Source organism: Thermobia domestica, chromosome 16 (assembly GCF_964235325.1).
Source record: "Thermobia domestica chromosome 16, izTheDome1.hap1.1, whole genome shotgun sequence".
NCBI lineage: Eukaryota > Metazoa > Arthropoda > Insecta > Zygentoma > Lepismatidae > Thermobia > Thermobia domestica.
Window position 1 is genome coordinate 60902305 of NC_137469.1, and position 21865 is coordinate 60924169.

General features: G+C 35.4%; 1 protein-coding gene across 4 annotated transcripts in view; it reads right to left on the minus strand.

Moving 5' to 3' along the window:
- The window catches only part of LOC145673082 (uncharacterized), a 91760-nt gene that overhangs the window by 39370 nt on the left and 30525 nt on the right, over window positions 1–21865 (minus strand). The window contains exon 1 of one of the 4 annotated variants that reach the window (XM_081742435.1): window positions 8057–8574. The exons of 2 other annotated variants lie outside the window; for them this stretch is intronic. In XM_081742435.1, the coding sequence (XP_081598561.1) occupies window positions 8057–8102 (46 nt within the window). In that variant the 5' untranslated portion in view covers window positions 8103–8574. Of the gene's footprint in view, window positions 1–3925; window positions 4221–8056; window positions 8575–21865 lie in introns of those variants that run through there. One more of the 4 variants, XM_081742433.1, reaches the window with a different exon arrangement.

The window sequence follows — 21865 nt, forward strand, 5'->3', positions numbered from 1 at the left end:
CGCACGCCATTAGTTTTACCCACAATGAAAACAATTCAAGTATATAACTAGTATGCATACTTGACTTATTTTGAAACTGCAATGTGTATTTTACTCCATTTTGATAATTCAATGATCTATTCTTATTCAAAACAATTCAATTGCCTTTTATTTTCATTTCTCGTCCATTTGATTTAAAAAAAAAAAAAAACACACACACACACATTTTAAGGTATATCATACGCGATCTAGAGAACTCGTCCGATATTGATCAAACTTGGCATAGAGATAAACCTTGATCTTCTTAGTACGTATATGAGATCTGCTCAGACTTTTGGTTTCTGATTTATTGACCATTAAAATTTGGGTCTGGAGTTAGTTAAATTTTCAAAAAAATTAAAAATACTGTAATTAGTATTTAGAACAACAGTTAGGGAAAAATATGTGGAACAAACCTGTTAAACATTAAATAAATGCAATGTATGCTACAATGAAGGACGATACTTTCCGCAATCAGGAACCTAAGTATTATTTAGAATAGATTATACATTATGGATCAAATATCTGCAGAATTCACTTCCATTCAACCACAAACTTTCAGAAACCTTATAGCATTAATATATATGTATATTTTAAATGTTGTATAAATCTGTATTTCTGGACTTCTATCAAAAACAGAAGATATCAGAAACATTTTCTTCTAGTCATTAAGTAGCTACTTCATTGTATACTGCTAACTGTATTGACTTGAACTTTTATCAAAAACACTAGATGAACAGTCATTCACCTGTCTTCCGCATAGTGATTACTCGAAGCGACAATATCGATTCCTTAACTGTTTTCAATTATTGTTATTACGAAATGTCACTTAAATAAATAAGATTTATATTCAATACAACGTTTGAACACACACAATTCTCCACAACGTTTGAGAAACGTTTCTAATGGAGAATCTTTTTATAGACTTTGTAGTCCCTATGCTCAACAATATCTTTATATCTTATATACGAGACACGGGCTCCAATCTGGTGGAAGCTCATGCGGTTCCGATCCCACGTTAAGCTACACGTCCACATAACCTCGCTATGAAAGGGGCGCTAAACTACATTCCAACCAGTATATGATCGTTGGGAGTTAAAGTTGCTTATTGAATTTATCAAGTGTACATTGGATAAAGTACAATTCATATATTTTTTTTAAGGGGAGTTAAAAACCCTGCAACTTTTATTACTATGCAGTCGTAAAAAATCATTAAGAAACACAAGAACTTACAATAGAGGAACTTGGAAATATTTAAAATATAATTTTATCCAATCAACCTTAAATTTTTGACGGAAGGTTCTGACCCGCAAAATCCTTCTCTCTTGAATACGGGCTTGTCAAAATGTACCTGTATATTTTGTTATAAAATCTTAACACCTTTTGTTAAATTTACAGTGGCTTACAGTAGTTGGTTTATTTGAAGTTGAATCTTTTTTTATGTTCCGAGGCTATAGCTTAAAGTATGTTCTAAACCCCCGCCAGGCATCGAATGCTAACAATATAGCCACGATGGAGATCAACAGTGACTCAGGGTTCAGTACTGTTGTTATTAAAATACCTATTGGCTTGAATGAATGATTTCTAACTTCAGTATAAAGCTTGTTGAGATTACGCGCTGTGAACATATCGTTTTAGTGTGTTTCTCTTATTTTTTTAAAAACTATATACAATTATCCTAATATAGTTAGATTCTTGAACAGTTATAAATCGAAACTAACTGAAGTGTTGAAATGTAATTTACATGCGAAATAGATTGACTCTTTAGAGACAATTCTTTTCATTCTACTCTGTTGAACCGGGAATTAATTTACGTTATGATTTTAGTAAGGCCGAGAGAATTGTTTCCAAGATTTTCTCATTTATCTTCTGTAAACGAATTCAAATATTGCCACATTTACATTTCAAAACCTGACCTAATTTTAGCTTTGAGCAATACAATGTCGGCAATTTCTTCAATTTACGTATCGCTATTACAATTTCAAAAACAAACGGAGGCACGAAAATTGCTACACCTTCTTGGCAGACAATTATATAACAGATTTGTTTCTTTGTACCTTTTAAGAATATCTTAATATGAAATTGAAAGATTTGACGGTAAAAATGATTTCTTAACTTTTAGTTTATAATATGTTATTGGTAAACGTTCAGGAAGTTTCTTTAAAAGAAGAGTTTTGATCTGTTATTTTTAACATTTTTTTTATATAAATAGAAATTCAATTCATACTTCCTTCCATACAAAAAAACCTATGCTTCAGTTATGCCCTTTTTCCTAAAGAAAGAAAAAACTCGTTCCGTTCATATTTTCGTTCTTTAAAAAGGACCTTGTTCTGTTCACGTTTCCTTTACGTAAAAAGAATGCATTCCTCCTTTAAAAAGTCCATCACTTTTTCAACCATTATGACCACATTTCCCCCCGTAAAAGCAACTCATCCCATGTTATACTTCCTATCTTTAAAAGGGTATGCACTATTTTTCGCATAAAGAACGTATTCCGATCAAAAACTGAAGTGTTTCTCCTTGTACTCTAAATAATAATAATAATAATAATAATAATAATAATAATAATAATAATAATAATAATAATAATAATAATAATAATAATAATAATAATAATAATAATAAATTGATTCCATAATTGAAAAATTCCTCCAAATAAAGCTGTGTGGTACACCTCAGTGAAACCGAGAAAAACGACGAAAACTGTAGTATACTTGCATATACAGCAATATTCTGCACGGCATTTGGCAGTATACTAATGCCATATCTTGGGTAATGAAGAAACGTGCCTTTCAATATATATAAGTCATATTGTGTTGAGCATGATTCCACTAATAACCCAGTAAATTGCCGTACTAGGCAGAATGCCTCAATTATTCATTGTAAAGCTTTTCTAATTTTTAAATCTAAACATGTTTCTTTTCTTCAGTTCCCACAGATGGTTACGCCGTCTATTAGTAGCGACTTTTTTGTATAGATATTTTGTTTATTACATATTGTACGTCCTACGTAATTTGTATATTGTAATTTTTTGAATAAAATAATTTAAGAATATTTCTGTCGAACTTGACTGCAGTATTTCTTTCTTTCTTTTTCTTTTTCTTCCTTTTTTTAAAAAAAACAGATGCACTATCTATCTCAATTCACCCAACAAAAATTTAAATCGTGCAAGTTTTAGTTCCTCTTACAATATATTCCAGGGGGCACGGCGGCTCAGTAGTAAGCGCTTACATCTGGTGCATAGGGTCCCTAGTTCGTTCCCCGGCCAATGAAGTTTGTGATGGACAATATCGTGTCCGCGAGTTTTTTTTCGAGGTACTCCTGCTTCCTCCCACTTTCTCATTCCACCAATTCTTTCATCATTATTCACTTGCTTTAATCATCGTCTCCCTTAGCCGAAGGGGCATAATCGTGGAACTTTAAGCTGAAAGATTTCATTTCATTTCATTTCAATATATTCTATCTAGTGTTGAAGTCCTCTATTTTTGCAAGAGTAATTTTTGAAAATCAAAGGTGTTTTGCCTTTCAACAGTTCAGATGATATGAACTTCTACGAAAAAGAATCTTAAAGCAGGATGTACGCAAGGAGTGGGTTTTGGGGGCTCTGATTCCCCCCCCCCACCGCAAAATCCCGACTTTTCTATAAATTTAGTATAAGTTTAGGGGTGGTTTCACAAATTTTAATATACAATAATCAATCTTCATATTGAATTTAGGCCTCCCCAAAACTTTGGATCCCTCCCGAAATAAATTTAAGCGTACTTGCCTGTTCTTAGGAAAGTTTGAAGTGTCGTACCCCGAAGATAAACCTAAATTCAATCTTAACTTTGCTATTATTGGATTAGACCCAACGCCGAATATAACATTAAAGACATACCTGGTATGAATTCATAAAAGATATCCTCACCTGGAGCACAAACTAATAAATTCAGCACGACATTGAAACAACGCTTACTGACAAACATATTGGTATCACTGAACTCATTCTATATCCTGGGTATGCACTTTAGCTACTCATATTAAAATCACATCTCAGGTTGATTTTTCAACTTAACACTGGAAATGCTTCAGAAATAGTCTTAAGATGTGACAGTAAAGATAAACAACTATGTTTACTTCCGATCTTGTGAAATTGTAACCATTTGTTCGTGTCATTTAGGTATAAACTTAGCACTAAAGATTTATTCTCGCTTTTACACTCTTGCTCACTGAGTGTTATTCAATGGACTTCGTACATAAACTATTTGATTCTAGTGACATTGGACTTGATGGCGTCATCTGGATAATATTAAGGCCGGGTTCACGATAAACATATGAATAAATATTCTGATATTCTGTATGTGACACACATTCAGTGAAGGATCCACGGGGAGGGCTCCTCCCGAAGGCCACCATTCTTCTTATAAGCTCAGTGGGTTTTGCGATACAGAGCCAATTATTACCTTACGAACTAATATAGTGTAATAGATTTCCCTATAAATGGGACAGACGTTGACATTGCTGTAGGTTTTAAACTAACATGTACCTCTATCATTTAACTACATAACATAGAGCAGTTATATAATGTTCACGTACCAAGTGCTCGAAGTGAGGTACGGCGTTCCCTTACTTTTTAAAACTACAGTTTGATTATTACTTCTTTTTTCAATTATGCAGAATTATACTCTGGTATAAACAGAAGTGAAACAAGGAAGTACGGTTATTCACAATCCAAGTCGAAACAGAATTATCGTGACGAGTTACGAGACGAGGTTGACCATTTCCAATAGAAACACACATTTTCCGATTCGAGGCATCATTTTCACGACACTTTTCGAGGCGAGACAGCCCCAAGTCTTGTCATGAAGTGAAACTTACAGGAGTGCTCCTAATTTTTCTTGGCCTGTTTCAAACTCTATGTGCTATGTTATTTAGCATCACATTACAATTAACTATTATAGCATATCATATAGAAAAGCTGCCAATAGAAATTCAGCAAATCATGTAGATTTGTTGAAAATTTATATTATTCTTTATGTGCATATGTATAGACATAATACTAGTGCATAGGCCTATTATTTTGTCTTGATATAAAACTCAGTATCTCGAATCTATTTTCATCGTGCAGGAGCCTATTTGTTCCCGCCTCCCTTCTCCTTTACAGACCCCCTAGTATAGACAGGAAACATTCACGTACAAACATATTATTTGATTTTATTAGAATCATGAATTGGGTTCTAGGAGTTGCCTGTCTTGTCCCATGTTTCTATTCTACTTGAAGACTGTTCGATTGGAGCAGGATTTGAAACCAAAGATGTCTATTTTGTACAAACTTCAGTCAAGCTTGTTTTCACGAAATTCAGTGGAATTTGGGCTTATTTGAACTCAAGCTACACTATTGACGTTGAAGGTAAGTTCAGAACTCTCCAGTATGACAACTTTGCTTTTTTTTTTTTTTTTTTAAATGTGTTGCTAGTCAATAATCGACGCAGGTCATTTATTAAAAACTGATAACGCTCGGGAGAGAATTGATGTTTTTGTTTTCGGTCTACAATCATCATCATACTGATTAGTGCTGATTAATCACTATTTTTCTTTGAATTTATTAAATTTATGTCTAGAATATCCTATGCAATTATAGAGGAGCCATCAGAAGATGGTCCCTGAAGTTTCTTACCATTTGTGTAGGAAAAATGCAGCTCCTAGTTTGGTACTAGTGTTACCAAGCATGGTCACTCTGTTTTACAGGATTAAGAAAACAGTTGCCATTGCAGATGCACCGAAAAAGCCTTGACACGTGAGTCATGGCAATGCCGATGCGAACTGTCAAAGACATTCTCTTGCTGGTTCCTCTATAGTATATGATGACAAAAACTAGCACTATCAAAGATAAGCATATGGAAGAATGGCTTTTGGTGAGCAATTCTAACTACAAAGTCTGAGAAGATGAAACTAGATTATAGTGTCAATGATGCAACCTCAACACTCTGATTATAAGTTCAAGTATCAAGATAAGAGATCTTTGTTATGTGTTTGTTCCCGTTTCCGCCAATCTAACAATAAAGCAAAGATCATCCCAGAATACTCTATTGATATTTCAACCTTTTCGGTAGTAATGTGCTAAGAATATTCTATTGAATTTTTTCTTTGTAAATAATTCGAAGAACAGAGCATTCTTCAACTGCCAACAGTAAACAGTACGAAGTTTAGAAATAAGATTTGCAACGGGAATTTGAAGATGGCATTTACCTATTTAAAAAAAAAAAAAAAAAAAAAAAAAGTGAAAAAGGCCTGGAAAGCTCAGGTCGGGTTGACCGAATCAGGAATTGTGAAGCATGCAAACCAGTGGTGCCACTACATTTCTATGGACAACATTAGGTGCCCAGTTACTTATAATATGCTACCAAATCTTAAAACTAATATCCAAGTCATTTGATGCAAGTTTCAAGTGCTACTATGCATCAGTTACTACATTATTTAAGATAAAATTGCATAAAACTTTGTTGGTGCTTTTTCTGTATGAATTATATAACAATATATTATCATCATATAGGTATTTTGCTATTATTGGCAGATCATTCAACGCAAATTCAGAAATTTCCATGTCACGGTGTATTCATGTAGGAATTTTCTGCTTCAATACCATTCACCAACTGTAGTTTTTTTCACTCCCTCTCTGTTTTTCCTCCCCACCGTCAGTGCCATGCCGTGGAAAATCAGAGTCCGGGGCGAGAGCATACGACGGCGCCCTAGTCGCGAAGCGCTACCATTGTTGGCGCGGAGCGTAGGAAAATATTCAAAAATAAACCTTGCTTTTCCTTGATTTTGAGCACTTTTATTACTATTTCCTTCTTTTCTTTTTTCTAGCGAATTTTGCGCCCTCTTACTTCGGCGTCCGCGGCCATTGCTCCGCTCGCTCCCCTCATGGCACAGCACTGTCCATTGTACATTCTAGTACGTACCTCACGATGGAGTTTCTTATTAGCTAATGTCCCAACCAACGTATCTTCCTTATTTTCGTTACATCGAATGTTTTACTCACATACTATTTCTTACACTTTTTCATTCCGTTTTGTTTCGTTCGACCCAATTAAACTCTAACCGTTCTTCTTCACACTCACATTTTGAAAGTCGCCAGTTTATTTTCATCGTTTTTACGCAAGGTCCTTGTTTCAGCCCCATAGAGTACAATATTCCACTTGAAACATTTTATGAATCGTTTTTTCGTAACTATTTATTCAAGGAAAAATGAAATCTTTGAGTTTTACGTCCCACGGTTATGCCCGTTAGGCTAAAGGAGACGGTGATGATGAGTAATGAATGAAATGGTGGAATGAAGAAAGTGGGAGGAAACGGGAGAACCCCGAGGAAACCCACGCACACGATATTTGTCCACCACAAATTTCACTTGGCGGGGGCTGGGATTGAACCCGGGACCCCAAACACCAGAGTGAACGCTCTACCACTGAGCCACCGCGGCCCCATTTATTCAAGGATCCACTAAACAGATTTTTCTTATTATACACTTTCTTCGCCACTACCCTTGCTTTTATTTGACGTTCACAGTTCTTGTACTCACTAATAATAGTATTCAGTTATCGAAACTAGTCCAGGTTAAGCATTAAAAACCTTACAATAGAATTATCTAAGTGGTAAACAATCCATTTTGTGGAACAAACTATATATAGGAAAGAGTTGATATTCGATATATTTTGTGAACCGACTTCAGTAAATTGTGTAATTGTATTTATATCTTTTACTAAAGGAAATGAGCTAAAAAGTTGTGCGTAAGCAAATCTCTGGCTTGCATGTTTCAAGTGGGGATTTCTCGCTTTGTACGGTATACTTGATTAATGATTGAATTTGCATTAGCAAATTCCACTCATCGCTAAAAGATTGTTTCTTTAAATTAAAAATATGTTTTGATTTTTTAAATAGTTATTGTTCTTCTATAAATGTACATTGACGTGCCTTATAGCCAAAACAAAGGAATGGATTTATATTTTCTTAAGAGAAGCAAACAAAAACATGATGTCATGTTTACAGATTTCGTCCTTACCTGGCGTTGATGGCATCTTGACTGCGCCGTTTGGAACACTTCCCATAGCACACTTCGTAATGTTTGTTGTTGAACATCGCACGACATACGTTGTTTAACGTATGTACGTTCTAAGTACACATAAGCACTAATTCTACTATCACGGCAGTGACTAGTATTCGCACTGAACATCTGATCACTTAACTACACCTCAAGATACTGGCGAAGTTATCAGCTGAAGTACTTCTTAAAAAGATTTCGTCTTATCTGGCGCTGAAGAAAATTTATTGATAACTTGTTTGATAACTTCTTGAAAAGAACAAAACAGTATAAGTTGTATTTGACTCGCGAATCACTTATTAAATAATAATGATAATAATAATAAATTAAAAACAATGATTCGCACTAGTAGTTCATTCTGTAATTGTTTTATATGATTATTTCAGAGTTGTGAAAAGAAAGAAATGCGTAAGCGAAAACTTTTTTTTACACCTAATCAAACTTGTGTGCGTAGCAGCATTGTCTACTGTAGTTTTCTCTTTTTTTGTATTTGAGAGATGGTTCGCCTCGTTTTCTGCTCTTAACCATGTGGCACTTAACGACGCAAGCGCAGTTTCGACACTGTTTATTATTATTTTTCCCACTCACTATTACTAAAAAGTCTCTCAGAAGCATCACACATATCTGTCTAAAAGTGTTGTTACAAAGAGGAAGACATTTTTATGTTGTTTACGCGTGATGCTGCGCTTAATAAAGATGGATTCCTATAAACATTGTATGTACAAAAATCACAAATATTTTCTTACTACTGGCTACCTTTTATTTTACTGTCATGTGACCTTGGGAGCGGATAATTTTCCATTCTTTAAGACTTGATTGACTGGTTATCTTTATTTATTATGTATTGCAACATTTCCGCTATTTTATTTTATTCTTATTTCCCAGCGAAGTTTGGAAGTTATTATAGGGCTAGGCAGGAGCGCCCACAGGTGGGTTTTAGGGCACAACTTGCTCCCATGAAAATATTTCGGGGAACGATTTTTATTGAAAATGATAATCCAAACTTGAGAATGCTAAGTTTGGAAAAGGTATACTTGTGGGGCAGAATGGTAAAATTTGGGAGAAAATTGTATATTCGGGTTGGGAGGGGGAGAATAGTGAATTTGGAAGTTGCTCCCAAGCTCTTAGGAGGAATGGGCACCCCTGGTACTAGAAGGTCATGTAAGGAATTCCGACGCGAGTTCTATCATTGGCCCAATCCTGTAGTCGGAACATTAAGACAAGGGGACAGAGATCATCCGAGGGAGATGCATTATAAACTCCCAGTCGACATTCCACCCATGTAAGAATGTCTTCGCGTCTTTTTATTAGTATATTAGAATACAATTAATTAAAGCATATGTATTTCTCAAACTCGACTCTGCCCTCCCCAAATGACGCTCCTGCTCATATTTACCCAAAACTTTAGAAATGACACCCAATGCTTTTTGTCTTAGTTCTATTTCTTCATTTTACCACCCCCTTCAAATATCTCGTTTTAATGCATTTTATAAAAGCATTGTTTAAAAGTTTTCTTTGCTATTATTATTATTATTATTATTATTATTATTATTATTATTATTATTATTATTATTATTATTATTATTATTATTATTATTATTATTATTTATCTTTTTAAAATTACATTGGAAGGCAATAATATCTTTCCTCTTATTTAATCCAGCAGCTAGGAAAGTCCTGTTGGGAGTTTGAGAGCCAGAAGGTTTGTTTGTTTTATCGAGTTCTACTATCTTTAGTGTTTTAAAAAAAATTGGTCACATGTTCTGAATCATGGTCATTATTGCGCAATGGCCGCCATCTTGAATATTCCTTTCGTATTCACTACATTTTTCTTAAATACATCTAGCTCAAGCTGTAATTGTCGCAAAGTTATCAGTTATACCTCATTCGATTTGCAATAGTATAGGCTTTTATGTAACGTTATTCACTTGTCAGTAATACACACAAGAGGGAAGTAAAGAAGGGAAATTTTGAAAATTTCCCTCAAAATTTTCCCTTTTACCGATTTTTTGCTATTGTTATATGGCAACGCTGAGTTCTAGACGAGAAAGAAAAATTACATACGTTTCCTGTAATGTGATAAATATATGCTGAAAGTTTTGTCTTGGTTGGTTCACTAGCAGAGGAGTAATAAAATATTTTGTTAGAGCGACCAAAATCATAAAATACAATCTTTGGATTTAATGAAAGTACTTTTGTCACATAGAAAGACCTCCAGCTCAGACTGTAATTGCCGCAGAGATACAAATAATATCAAGATCTACTTTTAACGATATAGGCTTGCCAGAAGTGCGTATGGGAAGGATCAAAAAATGTGGAAAATACGCTTAAAAGTTTCTATTTTTCTCTGTAGCACAGTAAATACAAGAGGAAATTTCTCTTGCGTAGGTTGGCAGCACTGTTGGACTCTTGACTATGATTAAAAGTCTAGGTTAACGTCGAAGCCATCAATAGAGCGAAGATTAATGATTTAAAGGTAAGTGATTCAAGATTTTCTTCCTAAGCTGCAGTTATGATGATGTACTATGCTGCAGTTATGATGACGTAGTATGATGATGTAGTACGTCAAGATCAAATGCTAGCAAATAGGACTATTATTAGGGCTAAAGGACACCGTGTTCCCATACCTCCATCAATAAAACCCAACATTCCTGTTCGAGGTGCTATGGACAATTTCGACAGAGAAGAAGCTACATTTTTAGGAATACATGGAACACACGACACAGTACTTGTCTTGTTTCAAGACCTTCATCTGAGTGATAAACGTAACGTCTCGTTAGAAGAACCTGATAGTCCAGAGAGATACCTGGGAACGTTTGGCATTGATGTCACTTCATGAACTCTCACTAAAGATATAGATGCCCAAAAACTATTGTACTACACAAAGCCAAAAACAAGGTGCAGTATCCTCAGTACTTTCGTTCCTAGTAATGACCTAATTACAGCAAATGAAATAAAACAGCCAGACAGAAATTTAGATCTCATATGGTTTCTTTCAAGATATTTTAAAAAATCCAACGTACCTCAATTAGATTTCCCTCAGGAAGTTGAGATTCCCTCTAGAAACGCTTTTATGAGTGCACTATCTGAACATCCATCTCACAGAACCATTACGGGATATACTCCAATACTACCCTATCCTGCAACTCAGTATGACTCTATTTATACAACAATGTGTAATTTCCAAGATATCTTGCACCAGCTAAATGTCGAAGAGAGTTCACTGTGGTGTGACGAAGGCGTATATCATATAGCTAAAGAAATTCAGCTCCTTCAACCCGGAAAGTTTTCCAACATATTTCTTGGCCTTGGAGGATTTCATGTTCAGAAAGTCGTGCTTGCATGTATTGGTCTATACCTCAAGAGCAGTGGAGCTTTGTAAATTCTTGTTCAGACTGAAACCATGGGTCCACACACTGCTGAAAGCGCTTTAAAAGGAAACCACTATAGCAGGGGAGTTAGAGCAATAGGAATGCTTTGTGAAGTAATGGAAACACTGGAGTGGAAGGCGTTCATGGAACAGATTAACATAACTAAATACTCCGAATTGTTCTCAATAGTAAAACGCATACAGTTATCAGTGTATGAAGAACAAAGTTTATCTAAAGAAACTAAATGTGCTATAGAAAACCTGAGTGCCATCAGAATGGACTTTGAGAAATTTAGAGAAAGTGGAGCACAAAAAAGTGAAATGTTTGCTTATTGGGATCAGTTTGTCTACACACTTACTCCTCTTCTCCGAGACTTAATTCGAGCGGACAGAGAAAATAACTGGGACTTGCATGTGTGCAGCCTAAGAGAGTGTTTGCCACTTTTCTTCTCATTTGACAGAACAAATTGTGCACGGTGGTGTACTCTATATTACCACGATTGCTTAAAACTAGAACAAGAACATCCTCTGATCTATAATGAGTTTAAGAACGGTCATTTCACAGTTCAACATAGTAACAATAGATTTAGCAGCGTTGCATTGGATCAAACACTAGAGCAACACTACAATAAGCCAGCCAAGGGATCTGGAGGCATAATCGGAGTAACCAGACGAAAAGAAGCCGTGACAAAACACGATCTTATCAAACATGAGCAAGAAAATATAACATACTTTTTGAGACGGTTTTGTGGCCTTAATGAAGACGATGAATATGCTCTTCATCATGAGTTTTCGAAGTCTTTAACAATTCAAGAGCAGCAAAATATTTCAGAGATGATAACTCTTGTGCTTGAGAGAGGAAATCCCTTTTTGAAAGTTGATAGTTGTGGAATTTCTAACATTATAAGTGGAACAAAAATTGATCAAGTAATAGCTGAGTACTTACTCTCTATACAAGGAAAAGGAAAACTAGCTACAAAAACTTCGTTCAAGAAAGGCTTATTGACAAATCCAAAGGTATTTTAGATCCCATACATAAACAATTTCCAAAGACAAAGAAAGACATTTATGCAACCGAGACGGCACTCCAAGAAGCAAATAATGCTATTCGGTTCATAGAAATAGCATGTTCAAGAAATTTCGATATTGAGACAGTACTAAAATACGAGCTTACATCTACATCGTATTATCTAACAGATGATGGGTTCTTAAAAAAAGCAGATAAAGCACAACTCAGCAAAGAACTTGAAAAACACTTTTTAAATAAGAATGATGTAGTTAGTCATCTACCAACGCAGGAAACGAGAGCAGCAATGGTGATTGACTTTATGGTATACGCGCGAAAAGTCTATGTCAAACGACTTATGTGTAAGACGTTTGGAGACTACTTTGACTATTTGGAAAATATTTTTAAAACTTTCCGAAGGTTATTTGCGCACTGACATAGTGTTTGACTTGTATCAAGATAAAAGTATCAAAAACTGGGAGCGACTGAGGCGACAAAAAAATGTTGATCCTATTGATGTGATTCCTAGTAACCCAAATGCACCCCTTCCTGTCAACATGCATACTTTTTGGGCTTCAAGCCAAAACAAAGCACGTTTGCAAGAACTCTTCATTGAGTGGATTGTCGATCAAGGAAATTCTATAAAATCTTTGTATTTGGGAGGAGGTCACGAACGTAACCCAAAGCTATGCCTGAAATTAACCGAAGAATCTGTTAGTTTGGTACCAGATCTTTACTGTGAATGTGAGGAAGCTGATAATAGAATCATGAAACACATCCAACACATGGTCGAAACTGATTCCATTGAAAGAGTTATGATTGCCTCAGTAGATACAGATGTTATGATTTCCGCACTATATCATTTCAAAAAGAGTTATAAAAAATGTGGCCTGAAAGAACTGTGGGTTGTCAAAGACACACGACCCACGACCATCTATGAGGTACATACCACTTCACAAAATGACGGAGAACATGGATGACACACTTTTATATGTTCTTCCTGCTGTTCCCAGTTTAACTGGTTGCGATACCACAGGTAAGGTTGGGACAAAACTTATGGCACTTAAAACAGCAATGACATCAGGAACCCTGTTGAAAAATTTTGGGGTTGCTCCATTGGATGAAGGAATGATACAAAATGCCGAGCTTTTTATCACAAAAGTAGTTGGTTCATCAAAAACAAACTGTGATATGGTACGATTTTAACAATACCACAAAGCAAAAGCTATCAACTTTTCTCAACTATGTCCACCATCATCAACGATAGTCTTTCATATAAAGCGTGCATATTTTCAGTGCTACATATGGATGACTCTGCAGGATGAAGCCCAACCACTGAATCCACTAGAGTATGGTTACATAGAAGAAGCAGGATATCATAAGCCAATAATAACGATTGGATATTTCAGACCTCCTGAATTTCTCTCTCCTTGTATGTGCAAGACATGTGCAAAAGTTAATGTTTGTCCTTGCAGAGTGAAACAAATAGCGTGTTGTCCATTCTGTAAATGTAAAGTGAAGAATATGTGTGTAAATGTGGGATGAAAGTGTCAGTTTATCAGACATTTGTGGACTGTTATGTAAGAAGAAGAATAAATTGCTGTTTGAAAATATCACTTGATATCAAATTTGGAACACATTTCTTAATTACGAAACATGAAATGTTACGATTTTTTTTTAAATCTATGTCTTCACTTGTGAATTAAATATTGGGTATTAATGTTTAGTGAATTTCTAGTACTTCCACTTCTATCTTTTAGTGTTTCCACATCATTAAAGGAAAATATTTCGTATGAATTTTATTTTTATTTCCCTTATACTTCCTTGTCATAAGTTATAATGGCACATATGTTAGATTAATCCACACCATTTGTTACTCTAATCAAACAAATTATAAAACGAAATATTATTTGTACCTCTGTGGCAATTCCAGTCTGAGCTGAAGGTCATTCTATGTGACAAAAGTACTTTCATTAAATCCAAAGATTGTATTTTATGATTTTGGTCGCTCTAACAAAATATTTTATTACTCCTCTGCTAGTGAACCAATCAAGACAAAACTTTTAGCATATATTTATCACATTACAGGAAATATATGCAATTTTTCTTTCTCGTCTAGAACTCAGCGTTGCCATATAACAATAGCAAAAAATCGGTAAAAGGGAAAATTTTGAGGGAAATTTTCAAAATTTCCCTTCTTTACTTCCCTCTTGTGTGTATTACTGACAAGTGAATAACGTCACATAAAAGCCTATACTATTGCAAATCGAACGAGGTATAACTGATAACTTTGCGACAATTACAGCTTGAGCTAGATGTATTTAAGAAAAATGTAGTGAATACGAAAGGAATATTCAAGATGGCGGCCATTGCGCAATAATGACCATGATTCAGAACATGTGACCAATTTTTTTTTAAACACTAAAGATAGTAGAACTTGGTAAAACAAACAAACCTTCTGGCTCTCAAACTCCCAACAGGACTCTCCTAGCTGCTAGACTAATTCAGAAAACACAAATACTCAATCTTATTGATACGAAGTCAACCGAGCACCTAGTCGTCTGCAACCAAATAAACATCTGTGAGAGTATGGGTTGTATAAGCAGCAGATGCTCGATAATTATTTTTCAGTAATTAATTTTATTAATTTAAAACGATAAGCTAGAGCAAAAATTATGTAAAATACTGTATTGTGAAAATAGTTCAGGAATGTATACATTTTGCAGCTATAATTAGTATAGAAGTGCGTGAAAGTTAAGTTCCAAGATTTGACTCTTAAGAAACAGAAAAGTAAAGTAATAAAAATATTGCAATAAATAAAAGGGAAAACAAAGGATTATATATATATATATATATATATATATATATATATATATATATATATATATATATATATATATATATATATATAGGTCTCCGTCCGTCCATTTACTTCCAAGTCTTTTAGATCATTGTGTTTAGTGCTCTCAACGGGTCGTGTTGGGTCGGGTTGAAGATCGACCCGACCCGACAAACCGACCTGAGCTGCCCCTAGTGACCCGACCCGAGCTGGCCCGATTGACCCGGTCCGACAACCCGACCCAAACTGACCCGACTGACCCGACCGGACAACTCGACCCGAGTTGACCCGACCCGACCCGACCCGTTTGAGAGCACTACGTCACGACACTGGGTGAACGCCAAAATACACTCTTATTGGGAATTAAACCCGGACCACGTGTACCGAAGTCTTAAACGTTAACCACTAGCTAGATCAAGTGGGGGATTTGTATATGCATCTTAGGAAATATTTGGCACTTTTGAGGTTTGGTTATTTCTTTTTATAATTGATACCAATGTCCGACATGGTAGAAATTTATTTATTTTTTCTTGCTTTAGTTCTATGTGACGAAATTTTTCTTCAAGGTCAATGTTCTCACCTGCTCGGAAGGCAGGGGGTCTTCTCGGAAGGCAGTAGCAAAAGTCTCTTGGCGGAGACAAAAGGAAATCGTTTAACTACAATGATAAGGGTTGAGGAAAGGGGTGAAAACCTGTGCTTTTTTCCAACCCTTCAACTTTCTTCCAAAATAGATTCTTATGATTCCGGGACCCGCGCCACTTTGATTTTTCTTTCTCGGTGTTTAAAACGTATTTTACAGTATATATAGTTGCAAGTAAGAAGATACATAATATGAATTTTGTAATTTAAATTTTAAAAATACAGTATGATAATTAATTATAAAGTACTAATTTTATTTCATCACTTTCAGCCCAACAAATGAAATTCATACAATTCGCACCCTGGGTCTTGGTCATCAATACTGCGTCTTATTCTTTGTCTTGCACAGTCAAGTCTTGGTGGTATTTCATGCTATACAAGAGCCACGAATGCTCGCCTCATCGGTACAAATGAAGACCAAGTGTGATTTTGATTATGGTCTTTCATACTATACGGAAAGCAAGAAAATATGCTCATCGCTACTTGGTGATCACCAAAACAATGCCAAGAGCAAGATTACTATGCACTTCGTCTTGCATATCCAATCTTTATCTTGTTCTTGTATCGGTGTTCTTGGGCTTGGTGAAATGAAATGAAATAAGGAGTTTGAGGGCCCTCGATTCTGCACCGAGACTAAGGGAGATGGTGACCATGAGAAATGAATGAAATGGTGGAATGAAGAAAGTGGGAGGAATCAGGAGAACCCCGAGAAAACCCACTACACGACGTTTCTCCACCACAAAGCCCACTTAGCACAAGCTGGGATCGAACCATGGACACCACACACCAGATATAAATTCTCTACCACTGAGCCACCGCGGCCCCGCTTGGGCTTGGTCGTCCATATCCAATCTTTCTTTTGACCTTGCTTAAACAACTTCTAGTTTTGTTCTAAATTCAGACTCCATATTGGCGTAGATATTAATATTACAGTCAATTGGTAAAATCAATCTTCCACATTTAAAAATTAAAGTACACACAAGTACAAAAATAAGCATTTACCATAAAAACACTAGCTGCAAGTGTTCAAAATAGATTTATGGTTTCTATAAAATCAATTGAAAATTGCTATTTTTAATTAGGTAGCTAGTGAAAAACAGCACCATTCGACTCCAGCCGAGTTTAAGCTCAACCTAAACTCAGTTGACCAAAGTGAACTGACCCGAGTGATCCGATTCGACAACCCGACCCGAGCTGACCCGATTGACCCAACCCGACAACCCTACCCGAGCTGACCCGACTGACGCGACCCGACAACCCGACCCATTTGAGAGCACTAATTGTGTTACACAGAAATAAAATCTCCAATTTCTGGAGAAAAAGTGCTGATCTTAATAGACATTTTAGAGCTGAATTCAAACATAGGTTTATTTTTATTCATCAGAAATAGTTTGAGCAATCATCATCATCATTATCATAGATATTCTGCCATAAGGACAGACAACTTGCCGCAACTAAGTTTTCATGTATAACGGTCTTCAGTTAACCTCTTCGTCTTCAAGTAGGAAGTTTCCGTTTTAACACCGTGCATTAACTTCAGCCTCTTTTGTCCTTGTTTTTTCATGCTACCATACCTTCTAGCATGTTTCTCATGTTCCAGTTCCTTCTTAGTCAATTAAAAAAAAAAAAAAAAAAAAACAGTTTATCTTCCTCTTTCTATTTCTTCCGATCAAGAATTGTTCTTTCCTTCCTCCATCATTTCTACCACCTTCTAATTCGTTTTCGTTCAACTCAGCTTATTCTCTTCATTCTTCTGGACATCCACGTTTTTGAAAGCCTCATTTATATTTTCATTCCTTTTGAGTACTTGTCCATGTTGTTTACCCCATTGTATGAGTCGTTTTCTTAACTCATTATTCAAGGACCGACAAAATAGACTTTTCTTGTTAGTTTTAATTTACGTACGAGTAATCAGATTTGTAATTTATTTAAACATTTTAGTGTAATTTTAGACATTGTATATTCATATACTGTAGTGATAGACATACTAGAGATGCCACATTGTCTTGATACTTAGTCTTCCTTTCCAAGCGCTGCTATCGGCTGAAGGAATTCCACTCTCTTTCGTCATCCGTAGAGCAATGTTGCCGCACTTCGGAACGCGAATCTTGCGGTCAGTACAGAACGTGCGAATTCTATACGATAGTTTCTTGTTTTTAAATCTGGCAATAGCGTAGACGACTGCAAGGTTCTCTCGCTCAGCAACAGCGCAACCCTTATTGGCTCAACGCGTGGGTGTGTCGAGGGTGTGAGCTTTAGTTCGCATTTTTGCCACGGCTCAAGACATATTGGCAGCATAATAACTGAAATTAGAAACAATAAATGAAATGCAAATCTTTCAGTTTAACGTCCTAAAATTATCTCCTTTAAGCTAACGGAGACGAATTATGATGGAAGAATTGGTGGAATGAGAATGTGGAAGAAAACGGGAGTACCCCGAGAAAACAAACGAAAACGATGTTGTCCACCATTAAATTACTTAAGAAAGGATTAAGACAGAAGATAATACGTATTCTCAGAAAGTTAAATCATTTTTTTAAAAAAAAAAACTGCTTCTCGCCATCTCTTATCGTTTCTACTCTATGTAGATCAATAATGAAACCGGAAGTTGTAGTGAATTTTTATCACTTCCGGTTTCAGTAGAGAGTTAAGAATGGAGATGAAATGTTGGTTTTCGCTATCTATTACTTTTATTTGCTCTATAGTGGTCAACGTTAAAACTGGAAATGGTTTAGGCGGATGCTCTAACTCCTATCAACAAAGGCATTTCCTAACTTTTGACTGTCTACCAAACTACTTGGCGTTTAACAACCCATTTGTGAGCCTAAACCTGCTCCAGCGCCATCTGCTAGCGACTGGTTGAACTACAACCAGCCTAGGAGCGGACACGTGGTCAGGGTGCTGTGTATGACGCCCTGTCCAGAACAGGTCCATCGGGGGCTTTCTAGACCTAGTGGATGTCACGTTCTTGTTTTCACGTGACCGGGAATCGAACCTGGAACCACGAGGACATGAGGCCAATGCTTTAACCACTACACTACGGTGTTCCCCTTTGACTGTCTACATTCTGGCCAAAGTTGTTGGTGATTCATCAAGTAGTTCGAGATTTTTATATCTCCCGGACGGACAGACAGACAGACAGGATACATGTGTTATAAAAAAAATGTTGGTAAATCAAACTTCTTTGAAAAGCAGACAGAGGAAATTAGGGACTTTATACCTTTATAATCAGTAAATACCCAAGAGCGATTGAAAATATAACTTTCCTATGAGCACAAGACCACACAGGTTTAGTAATCAAGACAGTACGTCAGTACAACATAAATTCACAGAGATGGTAAAGTTAACTCAAAACAGACCACAGTAACATATATAAATATTTCACCCTTTCTCGCTTGTTTGGTACAGGCGATGACTATAAAGTTAGTTTTATTTCAGGTAACTTCCATGGGAAAAGTTTAAATATATGTATTTCAATTTTCTTTCCGTCAGTCACCTCCAGCAGACAATATTGTAATGTATGATAGAGAAACGATACACGGATTTTCTCTCACCTTTTTTATTATAAAAGTTTTTGCATAGTTTATACAGAGGAAATAAAGTGATCCTCTTGGCGTCCTTCGCTAATAATAATAATAATAATAATAATAATAATAATAATAATAATAATAATAATAATAATAATAATAATAATAGTAATAATAATAATAATAATAATAATAATAATAATAAATAACAGTGATCACAGCCTAAGCCATAAATGGTCACGAATAAACAAACAATGCACACTGGAGGATTATATCATAGTTAAAACAAAATAAAAAAAATAGTACATCAAAATAATTCAATCAGATACAATATTATATATCATACATAAACTTTACATATAAATAATAAAAGCTTAATTTCAAAGTAAAATTTCAACATTACTTACATTTACATACATAACACTAAAAGAAAAATAAATAATAGGAGGGACTTTACTTAAAGAAGAAGAAGAGGTAAGAACAGGGTGTAACAAAAAGGTACGGCAAAATTTCAGGGGTGGATTCTTTATGGGTAGACAATCAAAAAAGTTCATATAACCATATGTCGGGAAATGCATCGTTACAGAGTTACGGCTATTGAGCCACCTGACGGTGTGAAATAGTCACATTCTGATCGCCCCTTAATGTGACTCAATTTAAACCTCAATAACTCAGCCTCTAATTAAGCTAGGAAGATAATTTTGGTATCAATGTGTTCCTGAAGGACGAAGCTTTTCGCCGATGTATATTTTGTGTATGTGAAGGATACCACGGCGGACAGGGAAGGGTAAAGTACGCACTTTTTCGTTTTTTCCATCAGAATTTTGGGGATGGTATTCTTTCTCCCTTGGGGGTAAACTCATAAAATTTGGTATGTGAAGCAATGAAGTAGTCCACTATATGGTAATATCCTGTATGTGTACTTGTTGCGTAGGTCTTATATGGAGCTGCCCTGAAAATAAATGTAATTTTCAAACTGAGACTCACAAAATTTGTCCTCTTCCTTCTCTCTCCATATACTCGTAAGCAACAAGTGCACATACAGGCTATTACCAAATAGCGGACTATCTCATTGCTTTATATACCAATTTTTATGAGTGTCCTCAAGGGGAAATGAATGCTATTATCAAAATCATGATGTAAGGAACGAAAAAAGCACGTACTTTATCCTCCTGCGTCCGCCGTGGTATCCCCCAAATATACATAAATAATAATTTGAATTTATTAATAACAGCGACCACAGCATTATTATTATTATTATTATTATTATTATTATTATTATTAATAATAATAATAGTAATAATAATAATAATAATAATAATAATAATAATAATAACACTAGTTAACAAATTTAAACTTTTTGTTTGTTACATGAGAAAAATCACCTGCTCTTAAAGGAACTTTTTGCGCTGAATTCGAATATGCACTCGGTTTCTCTCCATCACGTACAGTTTTCCCGTAACAGAGGGATTTTCGGGAAATTCCCTCAAAAATTCCCCTTTTTCAGACATTTTATTCCCCTAGCTCCTGTCCCCTTACATATAGTAACATAGAAATTATACCTAAGTATACCTTGATTTATATTTAATAAACCCTAAAAGTTTCGTAAAAATCGCTTTGTTCTTTCTAGAGAAATAAATATATTTGTACGTATACTGTGTGCACTGTTTATTGCACCTGATAGTAATGCTTTCAGACCTCCTGAGTTGGGGTAAAAACGATTTGCTTTATTACTACAAACACAGACATAAAAATGAATATTTACAATAGTCAACAACACACTTGTATTGCTCTCTGTAAATTAGAAACGTGTATAAAAAAAAATGTACTTCCAACGTATATTTTTTTTAAACGTACAGTATATGTATATCTTAATACATATATATACAATTCTCCAAGTTTTTTCGTTTTGTTCATGAAATGGTTATCAATATTTGTTATCAAATGTAACAGAATGCAAAAGAAAGAAAGAATGGAATACAGACTCATTGTTGACAACAATGAACTAATGCAGTCTGAATTTTCCACTACGGTATCGTTTCCCCCCTCCCCCCGCGCATTTCTTTCTTTCTTGTGTTCTTGACACCTGGTGAGGGAGTTTTGTACATTTTTATATTGACGTGTGGTTTAACACTACTTCACTTTCAAAGTTGTCTTTGCTGCTAAGAGTGCTTTCATGTTTGATCTTAACGGCATTATACCCAACTAAGACCAGAAGTTTAGTTTGTGATCAGTACAATGGCGTCAAGAGGACGGCGTTCGTGTGTTAACTCACCAAATAGTTTTTGTTATGTGTGTGGCCAGTTAGTAGTTAAAGGACAGTGTAGATCCATTACGCCATCGGTGAAACTAGCATATTATATATATTTCGGATGTCGTGTGGGAGATC